This window comes from Urocampus carinirostris, chromosome 3, assembly GCF_059441175.1.
Source record: "Urocampus carinirostris isolate Australia breed hairy pipefish chromosome 3, RoL_Ucar_1.0, whole genome shotgun sequence".
Lineage (NCBI taxonomy): Eukaryota > Metazoa > Chordata > Actinopteri > Syngnathiformes > Syngnathidae > Urocampus > Urocampus carinirostris.
Genome location: NC_142351.1, coordinates 60675779 through 60690575, shown reverse-complemented (window position 1 = coordinate 60690575; position 14797 = coordinate 60675779). Strand labels below are relative to the sequence as shown.

General features: G+C 45.0%; 1 protein-coding gene across 1 annotated transcript; it reads left to right on the top strand.

The window, feature by feature from the left end:
- The first annotated feature begins 1378 nt into the window (after positions 1-1378).
- Positions 1379-13426, top strand: LOC148370302 (uncharacterized). Its single transcript, XM_088329842.1, has 3 exons — positions 1379-4933; positions 8370-8597; positions 8699-13426. Exons 1-3 carry the CDS (start codon positions 1379-1381, stop codon positions 12110-12112), a joined length of 7197 nt encoding a protein of 2398 aa, XP_088185968.1. The 3' UTR covers positions 12113-13426.
- The last annotated feature ends 1371 nt before the right edge of the window (positions 13427-14797 follow it).

The window sequence follows — 14797 nt, the reverse complement described above, 5'->3', positions numbered from 1 at the left end:
CTCTAACGGACGTTATTAGTATGTTGGAGAAAGTTCTGATACGTGTTACTTCGAACCAGTTTCAAGAGAGAGGGGGAGCTCCAACCAGGCGACCTGGAGCCAGAATAAATGGTTTCACTGCCAAGCCATGTATCATTTGCAAAGAAGTCGAACACAGTGCTCTCTCTCATTGCCGAGACAAAAACCTTTGCTTTCACTGCCATGCCCCAGGGCATTCTCGACGTGATTGTCCAGTGACGAAAGTTGTCCCGCTGCCTCAGGGAAACTAACTGATCTGCGCTTAGGGGAGAACAGTGCAGATCAACTGAGTAAACCTCCCACCACTAATGTGAAGCCTGACATGCAAGACAATAAATCAATTTATGAGTTGTATAGCAACAAGATACCTCCATCGAAGAAGCTGATCTTTCAGGGGTTTCAGAGAATAGCGGAGACTGACGAACTGTTTTACACACCTGTACTTGTGCAAGAAGGCCCCACTTTCAGAGCGCTGTTGGACAGCGGGTCGATGGCTTGTACAGTAAGTGAGGACACGGCTAAGTCCCTCCTGCAGCAATTCCCTGATATGATGAGTTACACGGCCGATGATTATGTCATTGTAGGCTGCGGTGGACACCAAGTTTCTCCCAGAGATATGTACGACATTCACGTCACAGTTTACGGGTGCCAAATGATAATACCAGTAATGGTTGTGCCAGGCCAGACCGAACAGATGATCCTTGGCAGCAATGCCATCAAATATATTTTGACTCAATTGAAAAGTACTGATGGCTACTGGAGATTAGTTTCCACTCCTGACAACGGTCTGTCCGATAACCACAGTCAATTCCTGTCAATGCTTTCTAACACAGAGAGATGGAGAGGTGACTGCATTCCAGACAAAGTAGGGACAGTAAAAATCAAGAGTTGCGTGACGCTGAATCCACGGACCGAGTACGTTATTTGGGGCAAGTTATCTGAGTTGGCCGGGACGTCTGTGGGCAGCACAGTGGTCGTTGAGCCAACCCAATCAAAGGCTGCGCACAGACAAGTCCTTGTCGGACGAGTTGTTACTCCACTCTGGGGAGATGGATGGGTGCCTGTTAAAGTCTTTAATCCCACGGACAGAGTTGTGGTGCTGAGAAGAAACAGGAAAATTGCAGATGTGTCTCCTTGTATCGCAGCGGAAGACCTGCCCAATGCAGAGGATGTCAAGTGCAACGTGCAGAGTGTACAGAGCAAAGAGGTCCGACCCAGGTCAGAAGAGGACATGATGCGTGCATTGGAAGCTCTGGGACTGCAAGACATTGACCTGAAGTCATGTGAGGTTTCGCTGCAGTGTAAAGACAAGCTCCTTCATATCATCGAACAATTCGAGTCAATCTTTTCTCGCCATAAGATGGACTGTGGAGAGGCCAAAGAGTTTGTACATCGTATCCACCTTGTTGATGATAAGCCGTTCCGTCTACCCTACAGACGTATACCACCAAGTCAGTATGAAAAACTGAGGACGACTCTGAACGAGATGGAAGAGAAAGGAATTATTCAGAAGTCGACTAGCGACTATGCATCTGCGCTTGTTCTCATATGGAAGCGGAATGGAGAACTAAGGGTATGTACTGATTTCAGAAGGCTTAATGCAAGAACCATAAAGGATGCCTACCCACTACCGCATCAAGCTGATGCTTTGGCCGCACTTGGGGGAAATGCCTTTTTCTCCACAATGGATCTGACGTCAGGCTACTACAATGTCCCCTTGCACCCTGACGACAAAAAGTACACGGCATTCTCCTCACCATTCGGCCTTCACGAGTACAACCGGCTCCCTCAGGGACTTTGCAACAGCCCAGCAACATTTATGAGGATGATGATGTCAATATTTGGTGATCAGAATTTCATGAGCCTATTATGTTACCTCGACGATCTGATGGTGTTTGCCCCCACAGAGGAAGTTGCACTCCAACGCCTGCAGATGGTGTTTACTCGCCTTAAGGAACACAACCTCAAGCTCGCACCCAAAAAGTGTTTTTTCCTCAGACGGACTGTGAAATTTCTTGGGCATGTCATCAGTGAGGATGGAATTCGGACTGACCCCGAGAAAGTGAGAGCGATAAATGACGTACAAGTCACTGATCTAATGGAGTCGGATGGCAAGACGCCATGCCCTAGTAAAATCAGATCTTTTCTAGGCATGGTGATGTATTTCCAAAGCTTCATTGAAGCATGTTCTGCGAAGGCAAAACCTCTGTTCAGGCTCACATCTGAATCTGGTGACAAGCATAAGCGCAAGAGAGCCCGCAAGAAAGGTCAAGTGAAGCTGACGCCTGCAGATTGGTCCGATGCATGCCAGAACGCCTTTGAAACACTGAAGCACGACCTTGTGACAGGTGTCACTCTGGCCCACCCAGATTTTGATGCGCCGTTTATTCTGGCTGTCGACGCATCCTTTGATGGGATTGGAGCAGTCCTGTCACAGCTGCCACCTGGTGGAAAAGTAGCCAGACCAGTCGCCTTTGCAAGTAAGACGCTCTCTCGCTCCCAGCTCAACTACCCTGCACACAGGCTCGAATTTCTTGCCTTGAAATGGGCGGTATGTGATAAATTCAGCCATTGGTTGAAAGGAAGACACTTTACCACGTGGACCGACAATAACCCACTTACATACATTTTGACCAAACCAAGACTTGATGCGTGTGAACAGCGGTGGGTAGCGAAGCTAGCTGCATACAATTTTGACCTGAAGTACATTCCTGGACCAAAGAACATCGTAGCCGACGCTCTGAGCCGTGAGCCATTTGTACGGTCATGTGTGGGTCATCGCCTTGTTACCGAGCCCTATACTTCGCTCTTGGACCAAGTCAACAGGGTGAACAACAGTACTGTGCAAGAGGTGTTCAGAGTATCCAACAATTGTCACGCTGTTGTAGACGAGAGTGCTGGGACATCAGACGAGTCAGTAAAAAGGGCTAATCCATCAGGCTCCAATGGTTCTGTGACATCAGAAGAGGTTGCTGCTGTCTTCAGTGCTCAGTCCACTGGTGGCGTGGGTCAAGTGATGGGAACAGACGCCAACTTCAATCTTCTGCAGAAGGGAGATCAGTCAACGGCACTCCCACAGAGTCAGCTTGTTGGTTTACAAGAACAGGACAACACAATAAGCAGGACCATGTACTTTGTGCATAGACACAAGAGACCTACCAGGCGTGAGAGAGCTGTCGAGTCGCCTAGTGTGATGAAACTACTGAAGCATTGGAGCAGACTCACCATACAGAATGGCATGCTCTACAAAATAAGGAAAGATCCTCACATGGCCAAGAAAATCTTCCAGTTTGTGGTGCCTGATTCATTGAAACAGAAAGTCCTTCAAGGTTTACATGACTCAGCAGGTCACCAAGGCCAGAACCGTACTTTGTCTCTGGTGCGGCAACGATTCTTCTGGAATGGCATGGAACGTGATGTTGTGAATTATGTCAAATCCTGTCAGCGCTGTGTAGTAGGGAAAACACCGGAACCACACAACCGTGCACCACTCAAGAACATAGTCACCTCTGAGCCTATGGAGTTGGTCTGTATAGACTTTTGGACTGCTGAGCAAGAGAACAAGTCTGTAGATGTCCTGGTCGTAACTGATCATTTCTCCAAGATGGCGCACGCCTTCCCTTGCAGAAATCAAACCGCCAAACAAGTTGCTCGCCGTCTGTGGCAGGATTTCTTCCTTGTCTATGGTTTCCCACGGCGTATCCACTCTGATCAGGGAGCTAATTTTGAGAGCAAACTGATCAAAGAGCTTCTAGAGATGGCAGGGGTGCAGAAATCCCATACCACTCCGTACCACCCCATGGGAAATGGCATCGCAGAACGATTCAACCGAACATTGGGAGATATGATCAGAACCCTTCCCCCTCAGCCCAAAGCAAAGTGGCCACAAATGCTGCAGCAGCTCACATTCTGCTATAACTGCACAGAGCATGAGACAACAGGGTTTGCACCGTTTTACCTAGTGTTTGGTAGGATCCCTCGTCTCCCTGTCGATGTCATGTTTCAACATGCTAATACCAATGATGCTGTTGTCAGCTACTCTGACTTTGTACGCCATCTGAAGAAAGATCTACATGAAGCTGCTCAGATTGTACAGAGGAATACTCTCAGAGAACAGACTCGTCATGCCAAGCTGTACAACCGTAGGGCCAAAGGATCACCTCTCGTCGTGGGAGACCGGGTGTTGATCGCCAACAGAGGTGTCCCGGGGAAACGCAAAGTTGCAGACAAGTGGGAGTCAACCCCGTATGAAGTCATATCAGTCAAGCCTGATCTCAATGTCTACAGAGTCAAGGATTGTCTGACGGGCAAAGAGAAGGTAGTTCACAGGAATTTGCTGCTCTCTGTTAGCTTCTTGCCCTGTGAGGATGATCTGGCCAGCGAATCTGAACACTCAGAGTCTGACGCTGCTATGCATGGAAGTGATGTATGCCCTGATTTACCTGACGCGGTTGAAGACAGTGATGTCCGTACAGTAAACTGGGTGATACAGGCAGGTGAAGAGCAAGTTCATCCAGAAGTGAAGGATAACTCACTAGACAGCAGATCTGATGCCCAGTCCGACTCTCTCACAGATGATACATCCAGTCGAGGAAGTCAGCACATCCCCGAACAAGATGTTGACCATACTTCAAGTGACAGTACGGAAAGCCCATCACAGTGCTCTGAAAACATGATCCCTTTGGGTATGGGTCTCCCAGACGAGACCCCATTGAACACTGACCATCTGGACGCAGACTCCCCTGATACTGACTGTTTAGACTTGACTGCCCCAGACCTTCAAGCTCAGGTTATTTGTGCTCAACCTAACCGTTATGGTCTTAGGGTCCGCCAGTCCATCAGGCCTCCTAGTCGTCTTATTTGTCAGATGAATGACCATGTGGTAGGTGACAATCATCTGTCCGCAATATCTGCAAGTTCCTAGTTTAAGTTCAGTAGAGATGCACTTTCAGTTTGAGTAACAAAGCTTGAGTAAGAAACAAGAATTGTGCCTATGTGAGCACTTACAACTACAGGAACAATGTTTGATATTTCAGAGATGTAACAGGCATCTTTGAGTCTGTGCTTAGTTAGGAGTTTGCTCGCCTCCTTTCTTTTCACACTCCTTTTTGGGAGAGTTTTAGAACTGACATGCACTTCAGTTTGTTCCTTGTAATACTGTACCAGTTTTCGTGTCCTCTTTTTCATCAGTATTTGCCTTTTTGGCATGTGATTTTTTTTCTTTTTAGTGTAGCACTCCCATATTTAGCAGAATTTCAGGGGGGTGTATGTAACGGGTGTAATAATAACTTTTATTTTATTGAAATTCCTGCTAAAATATGTGTATAGTTTTTGGTAAATGTCCTGCAATGCTGAGTCCAACAGTGCCATCTGCTGGTATGGGGTGGGGTTTGGTTTTGGCTTCTAACATGTGACCAGGAGGCGGGGTTTTGTCAGTTTAACCAGAGTACTACAAAGGTAAGACATATCTTTTGGTGCTCCACAAAATAAGTTAATTTTAAACATTATAACCCCAGCTGACAAATCTCTCACCATGCATAGTAATGTGATTGATATTGTCAAGCTGTTTTGATTTATTTTCGTTTTGTTTCTGTTTTACTAAATATTAACTCCCCTTGTAGAGATCAAAGAGATCAAACCCAGCAGAAAAAGCTAATGTTGTGACTCATCCATTTGCAGGTAAATTGTACCCATTTTTATACTCATTATTGTTTTTATTCCTATTTTTTCATATACATTAAAAAAGGATGATGTTGGTTAAAATTCAGAGTAAAGAAAAACATGTTGAATTCATTGTAAACGTTAAAAATCCACTATACGATCTCTTGTTAAAAGTATCTTGTTAAAATGCAAAGATTTATAAATGTATTGTGATATTCTAAAATGTATTTTCTGTAAAGTGAAAAGACAGCTCTTTGATATGCTTTGTTGTCAGTTTAACCAGAGTACTACAAAGAGATCAAAGAGATCAAACCCAGCAGAAAAAGCTAATGTTGTGACTCATCCATTTGCAGAAACTGTAATAATAAAAACCTCATCATCCAGTCCAGCGTGAATGTGGATCTTTGGTGGGACACGTACAACGCGGTTACATATATAGCGCTTTTCAAGTCAATGAAGACCTCCAAAAGCGCTTTACAATGTGCTTCACTTTCCTTTTTACACAAACTAACTAACCCATAGCAGCATCAGTCATGCAAGGCAACTATCTGCTCATCGAGGGCATTAGGGATTCCGTGTCTTGCCCGAGGACACTTTGACATATAGCATGGAGGAGCCGGGAATCGAACGAGCACTTTACCTCCTGAGCTACTGCAGGTACACTGAACAAATACAGTGTTGTGTTTTCAGATGATGTAGCTCATTTTCTGTATTATTTTTCAAACAAGGGCGGCACAATGGATGGGTGGTTAGCACAGCCCCACAGTGAGGAGTTTGCATGTTCTCCCACACTGCAGTTTCCTCCTGTAACAGAGTTGAAATTTGATTGTTTTGAATGTTTTTTTGAATTCTCACAAAATCTGTGTTTTTGTTGTATTACTGTTAATATTCCGGTACCTCATTCAGTTGTTAAGTCATGGGCGTCTGCGACTGTTTTTTTCGTTTGGCACTTTATGGGCTTTAGCGCTTGCCGTAGCTTAAGTGATTTTTGTAAGCGTTGAAGATAATTGCAGTCGAGAACAGAGACCCCTGACTTTTGTATTGTTTTATTTACTGAATGCAGGCAATAAGCCAGAGATTGTGAAACCTTGTGTCGTGCATGAACGAGGGTCGCTACACTGGTGCCGTGACTACGCAACTGGATCATTTCGATCAGCCTCTGAGCAGATCCCGGCGTTGCTGCATATTCTTCTTGTGTCCACTAGAGGGTACTGTTGTACTACATTGGCGCTTTGATTTTGTTTTATGTATTTGTGCCACTGTGCATTTGATAGATAGATAGATAGAAAGATAGATAGATACTTTATTCATCCCCGAAGGGAAATTCACTTTTCCAGCAGCATCCCTAAGCTGAGAACAATCGAAAATAACACGGGAGCTGCTGGAGTGGCTGCCATTCGTGACGGCGCCGGAGAAACGATTCAATTTGAATCATATTTGCTATCAATACGTAAATTATTAGTTAATTTCTGGTTTTTATTTTTCCTGTTTTATTTTCTATTCTTTGTATTATCGAAAGTATAATGGCTGAAGGATATAGTAGTCAAAATGACGATTTTCAGGGCTTTTCTATTGGCAGGGGTGTCCATTTTAATGGTTTGAATGCAAACACACTTACTAGTGGGTATGGAAGTAAAGGTGTAGGTGGTCTCCAAGAACATGTTAGTGATGGGAGGGACAGGGGGCGTGGTATGAGCCCAAACTGGTCTCCAAGTGAACAGTTCTTGAGGGAGAGTGCACAGACTTCAACCCAAATGAGTGATAATATTGCCCTGCAACACCTGACTGACATGGTAGGCCGAATTGGAGAGCAGATAGGCAACTCAGTATTGGCTAGTCTGCTCTCTTCTGGTTTCATTGATCGCACACATACACATGACACACCAATGAGTGGAAAAGCAGCGACTGTTATGACTAAAGACGACCCTAGACCACATAACACAACGCAGGAAAACACTACACCGGTAATTGTCCATGTCAAGACTGAACGTGAAATTGTGACTTTCAGGGGAAATGGTTCTGACAAGTGTTCAATTCAAGAATGGATCACCATGACTAAAGCCCAGCTTCGGAAACAGTCCTATACAACAGCTGAGAAAGCAGATGAGATACTAAGCAGGCTTTTAGGGAGGGCAAGAGACGTTGTCAGAGTAGCTCTCAGGAGTGATGAGGCACTTGATGTGAGGCAAGACCCAGATATCATTTATGACATTCTAATACGATACTTTAGTCATTCCTCGTCAACTCTCCCGTTGCAAGATTTTTACACCACGCTACCCACGCCAAAGGAAAATCCAGTTGACTACTGGATCAGACTAAACAAAGCAGCAGACACTGCTGATGAGGGTTTGCGTCGCTTGGGCAGAAAAATGGAAAACCTTGGCGGGGAAGTGGCACAAATGTTTGCAAAGTACTGTCCTGATCCACAGCTATCAAACATTTTCAGATGCAAGCCTGTTAATGAGTGGACCTCTAAGGACGTTCAACTCAGGATAGATGAGTATAAAAGGGAATCAGGGGCGTCAACTAGGTCTTGCAGTGTCCCTCCACTGAAGAATTACCCGACTGCAGTGCTTGACAGTGAATCTCCTTGTTGTTCCTACTCTGGCTCTATAGAGACGGGTCTCCAGTCCATTTGTCCCACCCATGTTAACCCCGATCCATATACACATTTTTCGTGTGTTCGACAGCATGCCCAGCGCCCACAGCATGTCTCACCGCCTGTCCGTGTCCCATCACAGCATGTCCCACCACAGTATGTCTCACCACAGTATGTCCCACAGCCTGCTCAGAAAGATGACAGTGATGTCCTTGGCCGAATGATGAGCATGCTAGAGAGAGTTTTGTCTAGAGTGGAGCCACTGAATCCTGAGCGTATTCAGAGGCGCCTAAGTCCTTTCAACTCTCCTCCATGTAAGGTGTGTGGTGGCGCTGATCACTCCACTTTATATCATTGCAAATTGAATAATCTGTGTTTCAAGTGCCTAGCCCCTGGTCACTCTAAGCAGCATTGCCCCGACAAAGTTTCTCCCCAAATCAGTTCAGTTTCGGGAAACTAGCTGACCTGTATTCAGAGGGAGGCCGTACAGGTCAAAATGAGTTCTCCCACCCATTTGATCTCAATTTCAATTCAGTTTTTAATTCTGACACGTTCACACAATCTCAGTTGCCTAATATTGTTTATCAAAACACACATACTGTAGGGGGCCGCGACAGTTTGTTTTATGTACCAGTTAGAGTGGGGAGCAGTATGACTTTGGGGGGGATGTTGGATAGTGGCTCCATGGCCTGTACCGTGAGTGAGACTGCTCTGCGTAAGATGCTCTCTGTTGGAGCAGTACGTACAGAAGACGAATTTTCCATCAACGTGACACTCATTGGTGTTGGGGGTCGACGAGTGTGCCCAAAGTCAGCTTTCAACATCGAAATGGAAATCAATAATTGTAAAATGATTGTGCCAACAATTGTTGTTGAGGGGCAACCTGATGACCTAATCATTGGAACTAATGTTATCAGAAACATATTGCATGAGTCAAAGAAGTTTGGTGCGTACTGGACAGCAATCTCTGCTCCATCATCCACTAATGCTGAAACTGAGCAATTTCTTTCATTGCTAGCTGGCTTGCATAGATGGAGTGGTGGTGAAATGCCCGAGAAGATAGGCACAGTGCTCTGCAATTCAGCCACATGCCTTGAGCCTGGCCGTGAGTACCTCTTGTGGGGGAAGCTGTCAAAAACTGCACGAGTATCTCCTGGGAGCGCAGCGATGACAGAACCTACGTCGGCACGATCTGCCCCCAAGGGTCTAATGGTCGCCAGAATCGTCACACCTCTGTGGGCAGATGGATGGGTTCCACTGAAAGTCATGAATGTCACAGAATATCCGCTGTTTTTGAGACGCAATGCAAAGCTGGCTGACTTGGTGCCTTGTGTTGCTTTGGAGGATCTAGACCTGGTCAGTGGCCATCAGAGTACTTCCGTTGTGCAATTGCCCCCTGTCTGCTCTGATGTAAGTAATGCTGAGGAGAAGCTACAGTCTATTGGCCTGGGTGAACTAGATGTTGGCTGTTGTGATGCATCGTCTGAGTGTAAAGACAAGTTGTCAGAGCTGATCATTCACTACCAAGACATCTTCTCGCGTAATCACCTTGACTGCGGAAAGGCGAAGGACTTTGTTCACAGAATCCATCTGGTTGACCAAAAGCCGTTCAGACTCCCTTTTAGACGTGTGCCACCGAGTCAGTATCAAAAATTACGCCAAGTTTTGAATGAAATGGAAGAGAAAGAGATCATTCGAAAGTCGACAAGTGAATATGCTTCACCTTTAGTTCTCATCTGGAAGAAGAATGGTGATATGCGTGTGTGCACTGACTTTAGGTGGTTGAACAAGAGGACTCTGAAGGACGCTCATCCTCTCCCACATCAGGCTGATTGCTTAGCAGCACTTGGTGGCAACTCCTTCTTCAGTACAATGGACTTGACGTCTGGGTTTTACAACATGCCTTTACACGAAGATGATAGGAAGTACTCAGCGTTCACTACGCCTATGGGGCTTTATGAGTACAACAGGTTGCCACAGGGGCTCTGTAATAGCCCAGGGAGTTTCATGAGGATGATGACATCCATTTTCGGGGACCAAAACTATTTAAGTCTGCTATGCTACTTGGACGACATTTTAGTTTTTGCCCCTGATGAAAGTTCTGCACTCAGACGTCTTGAAATGGTGTTCAGCAGACTCCGTGCCCACAATCTGAAACTGGCCCCCAGGAAATGTCACTTTTTAAGGAAATCTGTAAAATTCTTGGGGCACATTATTGATGAACATGGAGTGTCAACCGATCCAGAAAAAGTTGAAAGTATAAGCAAAATGACTGTGGCGGACTTGATGGAGTCGGATGGAGCGACACCTTCTGTGAAACGTGTACGGTCTTTCTTGGGCATGTTAAATTTTTATCAACACTTCATTCCGGGGTATTCAACACTCGCAAAGCCCTTGTTTTATCTGCTGGCTGGCCAGAAACAGAAGAAAGGCAGAAAGCCCAAATGCACTGTAGTGGGCCGCAAACTGAAATCAGGTGACTGGACTGCTGACCACGACCAGGCATTTACAGACCTCAAAAAGGCCCTTATCCATTCTGTGGTTTTGGCTCATCCAGACTTTAGTCGTCCATTTTTGCTGTCGACTTACGCCTCATTGGATGGCCTTGGAGCCGTTTTGTCCCAGGTACGTGAAGGTGACACAGTGGCTAGGCCAATTGCGTTCGCTAGCAAGTCTTTGACCCGGTCACAGAAGAACTACCCAGCTCACCGTTTGGAATTTCTTGCACTGAAGTGGGCTGTGTGTGAGAAGTTTAGCCATTGGTTGAAAGGCCATGAGTTTACCGTCTGGACTGACAATAATCCACTTACACACATTATGACTAAACCCAAATTGGACTGTTGTGAGCAAAGATGGGTGTCAAAGCTGGCCAGTTACAATTTTGAAATCAAATATGTGCCTGGTCCCAAAAACACGGTTGCTGACGCTCTCAGCCGTGTCCCTTTTTGTCAGAATGTTGGCCACAGACTAGTCAGTGAACCTCTTCATGATCTCACTGCGGAAGCTGCGGTTTTGTCTGATACAGCCGTCCAACAGACTTTCAGAGACTCTACCGATCAGCCTGTCATGGCAGAGAAGCTGTCCCATTCTTTAGCTACAAATGTCCAGTCATTACTCGTGTCGGCCCAGACTGTATCCAATCAAGAAGTTGCTGCTGTTGTCCAGTCACACACTGAATGGGCCTCCGGTGCGAGAACTCGTGCAGCTCAACTGATAAGCCACATGCCCCACCTTATCCCAGATACACTACCCAGTCTGCCTGCTTTCTCCATGGATGACCTGCGGGAGGCTCAGTCCAGGGACAGAGTTTTGTCTCGTCTTCGGTTTTATGTGGAACGGTCTCGAAGACCGTCCAGACGTGAAAGGGCACACGAGACAAGTCAAGTTCTGGGCCTCCTGAAGCACTGGGAGAAGTTTGTTCTGAGTGATGATGTTTTGTACAGAGTATCCCGTAATCAGATTTCAAATGCAAAACGCCATCAGTTAGTGGTCCCTGATTGCCTGAAGGCCGAAGTTTTAAAAGGGGTGCATGACAGTGCGGGCCATCAAGGCCAGTCAAGAACCCTGAGTATCGCCAGACAGAGATTCTTTTGGTTGCATATGGACAGAGATGTGAGGATGCATGTTCATCAATGTCAGCGTTGCATAGTCAGCAAAGTCACTGAGCCTGCAGGGAGGGCCCCTCTGGAAAGCATTGCCACTTCCCGCCCATTGCAACTTGTTTGTATTGATTTCTGGTCCGCTGAAGATTCACACAACAAATCTGTTGACCATTTCACCAGATTGGCACAAGCTTTTCCATGTAGAGACCAGTCAGCCAGGCAAGGTAGCTAAAGTTCTATGGGAAAAGTATTTTTGTGTTTATGGCTTTCCGGAGAGGATCCACAGTGATCAAGGCCCAAGCTTTGAGAGCAATTTGGTCGCAGAACTTTTACAATTATCTGGGGTGCGTAAGTCACATACTACCCCGTACCATCCGATGGGAAATGGAAGTGTTGAGCGTTTTAATCGTACTTTGGGCAATATGATCAGAGCTCTGCCCCCTGAATCAAAGCAGGACTGGCCAAGACGTTTACAAACACTCACATTCATGTACAATTGCACTGCTCATGAAACTACTGGATATGCACCATTTTACTTGATGTTTGGGAGAGTTCCTCGCCTCCCAGTTGACACTCTGTTTGGGAACATTTTGTCTGACCCTGACATTACCACCTACGGCAGATATGTTGCAAAACTGTCTGAAGACCTGAAGGAGGCTATGTCAATTGCTCAGGAACATGCAAAAAAGGAACAGGGCAGACAGACTCGACTCTATAACAGGGCAGCAAAAGGGCCGTCAATTGAAGTTGGAGATAGAGTCCTTGTGGCGAACAAAAATGAGAGGGGCAAGCGAAAATTGGCTGATAGGTGGGAGTCTATCATCTACACTGTTATTGAGATGAACCCTCAAACACACACATTCAGAATTCAAGACACCATCACAGGGAATGAGAAGGTTGTTCACCGTAACCTGCTGATGTTGGTTAACTTTCTCCCAGTTCAAGACCAGCCCTCTCCCCAGTCTGATTTGTCTTTGTCCTCTGCACAATCATCTGCCTCTGTTTGTTCTTCAATGACCAGTCCCACTGTCTCCGAAGAGTCTCATGCTCGAGTGCCTGCTCAGCTAAACCGGTCTGGATGTGCGGCAGATGATGAGGCTGGTTCAGAGAATTTTCTCTGGCCACTGCATCCTTAAAGGATACTTCTCAAGTCGGTTCTAATATGTGTGACCCAATGACTACTGTTATATATTGATTTTGATTTTATAACCAAGTGTGAGATTTTGTCCAGAATTCGGTGGGGGTGGGTGTAACAGAGTTGAAATTTGATTGTTTTGAATGTTTTTTTGAATTCTCACAAAATCTGTGTTTTTGTTGTATTACTGTTAATATTCCGGTACCTCATTCAGTTGTTAAGTCATGGGCGTCTGCGACTGTTTTTTTCGTTTGGCACTTTATGGGCTTCAGCGCTTGCCGTAGCTTAAGTGATTTTTGTAAGCGTTGAAGATAATTGCAGTCGAGAACAGAGACCCCTGACTTTTGTATTGTTTTATTTACTGAATGCAGGCAATAAACCAGAGATTGTGAAACCTTGTGTCGTGCATGAACGAGGGTCGCTACACTCCCACATTCAAAAACATGCATGTCAGGTTGATTGGCCAGTCCAAATTGTCACTAGGTGTAAATGAGCAAGTGAGTTGTCTGTCTCTGTGTGCCCTGCGACTGGCTGGCAACCAATACATTGATGTCTTCTCCTTATTTTGAGTGTATACTAAAGTTGAAACGTATCATTTTTATTTCTGAATAAGTTTTCAAATATATTTCGCTGTACTGCCTCAGGAGCACATAATTAGATATAAAAGGAATGAAAAAATATAAATCTGCTGCCACCTACTGATCATGATGAATGTTACTCAGTTCTCAAAAGAGGGGAGAACGATCTAGCTTTCTCCATGGACCATGCAATCTTGCCTGCCCGCTGCCGCGTTCTCTGAGTTATGCGACAACAAAAACGGACATTGTCAGACTCAAACCACGTTTGCATTATTTCTTTCTGTGTCTATAATTTTTTCTTTTGCACTAATCAATCATAATCCGTATCAATGAACTGAAAAATCGACGATTCAAAGCTAATAATACAAAATGTTGTAAGAAGTGCTTCCTTCTTGATACTAAAGACAAAAAGAGGCTTTTTTGGGAATAATTTAGGTAGGATATCGAGAGCACCACCTGCTGGCCATATTGTTTTTCCAATGAATAAGATTCTGAACCAAATACTTTAAACATACTTTCAAGCAATTTTCTATTCACGACTATATAAATTGGTCATGCTTTCGTCCCTCCAGATGAAACGGGACACAAGAAAGCGACCATGTAATAATAATAATCATCATCATCATCATCATAATAATAATAATTCTAAAGAGGATTATCATGCTATTAATGTGTTGTTACTATGTTACCAGGTTATTTATTGTAAGTAGGGTTAAATAGACTCAGTCAACCACTAAAAACATAGGATACTAAAAAAATGACATTGATCCAGTACCGGAGAGCTATCTTCAGAACAGGTCCGTAGGTTCCTCAGCAGTTTCGAGACCCATGTTCTAAGGTTCACTCATATGCAAACTAAGCTACTGTAAATATGAATTAGTTACCCGAGTCACCTTTTCCATTTAACTTGCTGGCGTAAAAATGTTTTTAGCTTGTTTCTGACCCGATTCTGTTGTACGAGGAGAAAAAGTCCCACATAGAAGCTTCGCCAAGTGGCTCAATTTGTATCGCCGACCAAATGAACTGTTTTTTGTTTTGTCGCAATCTTGCTACTTGTACATACTTTGCACGATCCATCATCTTTTTCTGTCAATCGCCGGGCATAAACTGACATGTATTCCTCCGTTCTGCCTCAATAATAAGCTAAGGTATCTCACACTTGTTACAAAAACAGAAAAGGGTGTAGAAACATGTTTTTTTTTCA

Bases quoted from the DNA above. Each gene is read 5' to 3' on its own strand.
- LOC148370302 (XM_088329842.1), top strand. From the start codon at position 1,379: ATGGACTGTGGAGAGGCCAAAGAGTTTGTACATCGTATCCACCTTGTT. The intron at 4,934-8,369 runs AGTTCCTAGTTT...TGTGTTCGACAG, and splicing joins ATCTGTCCGCAATATCTGCA to CATGCCCAGCGCCCACAGCA. The intron at 8,598-8,698 runs GTGTGTGGTGGC...GCATTGCCCCGA, and splicing joins TCAACTCTCCTCCATGTAAG to CAAAGTTTCTCCCCAAATCA.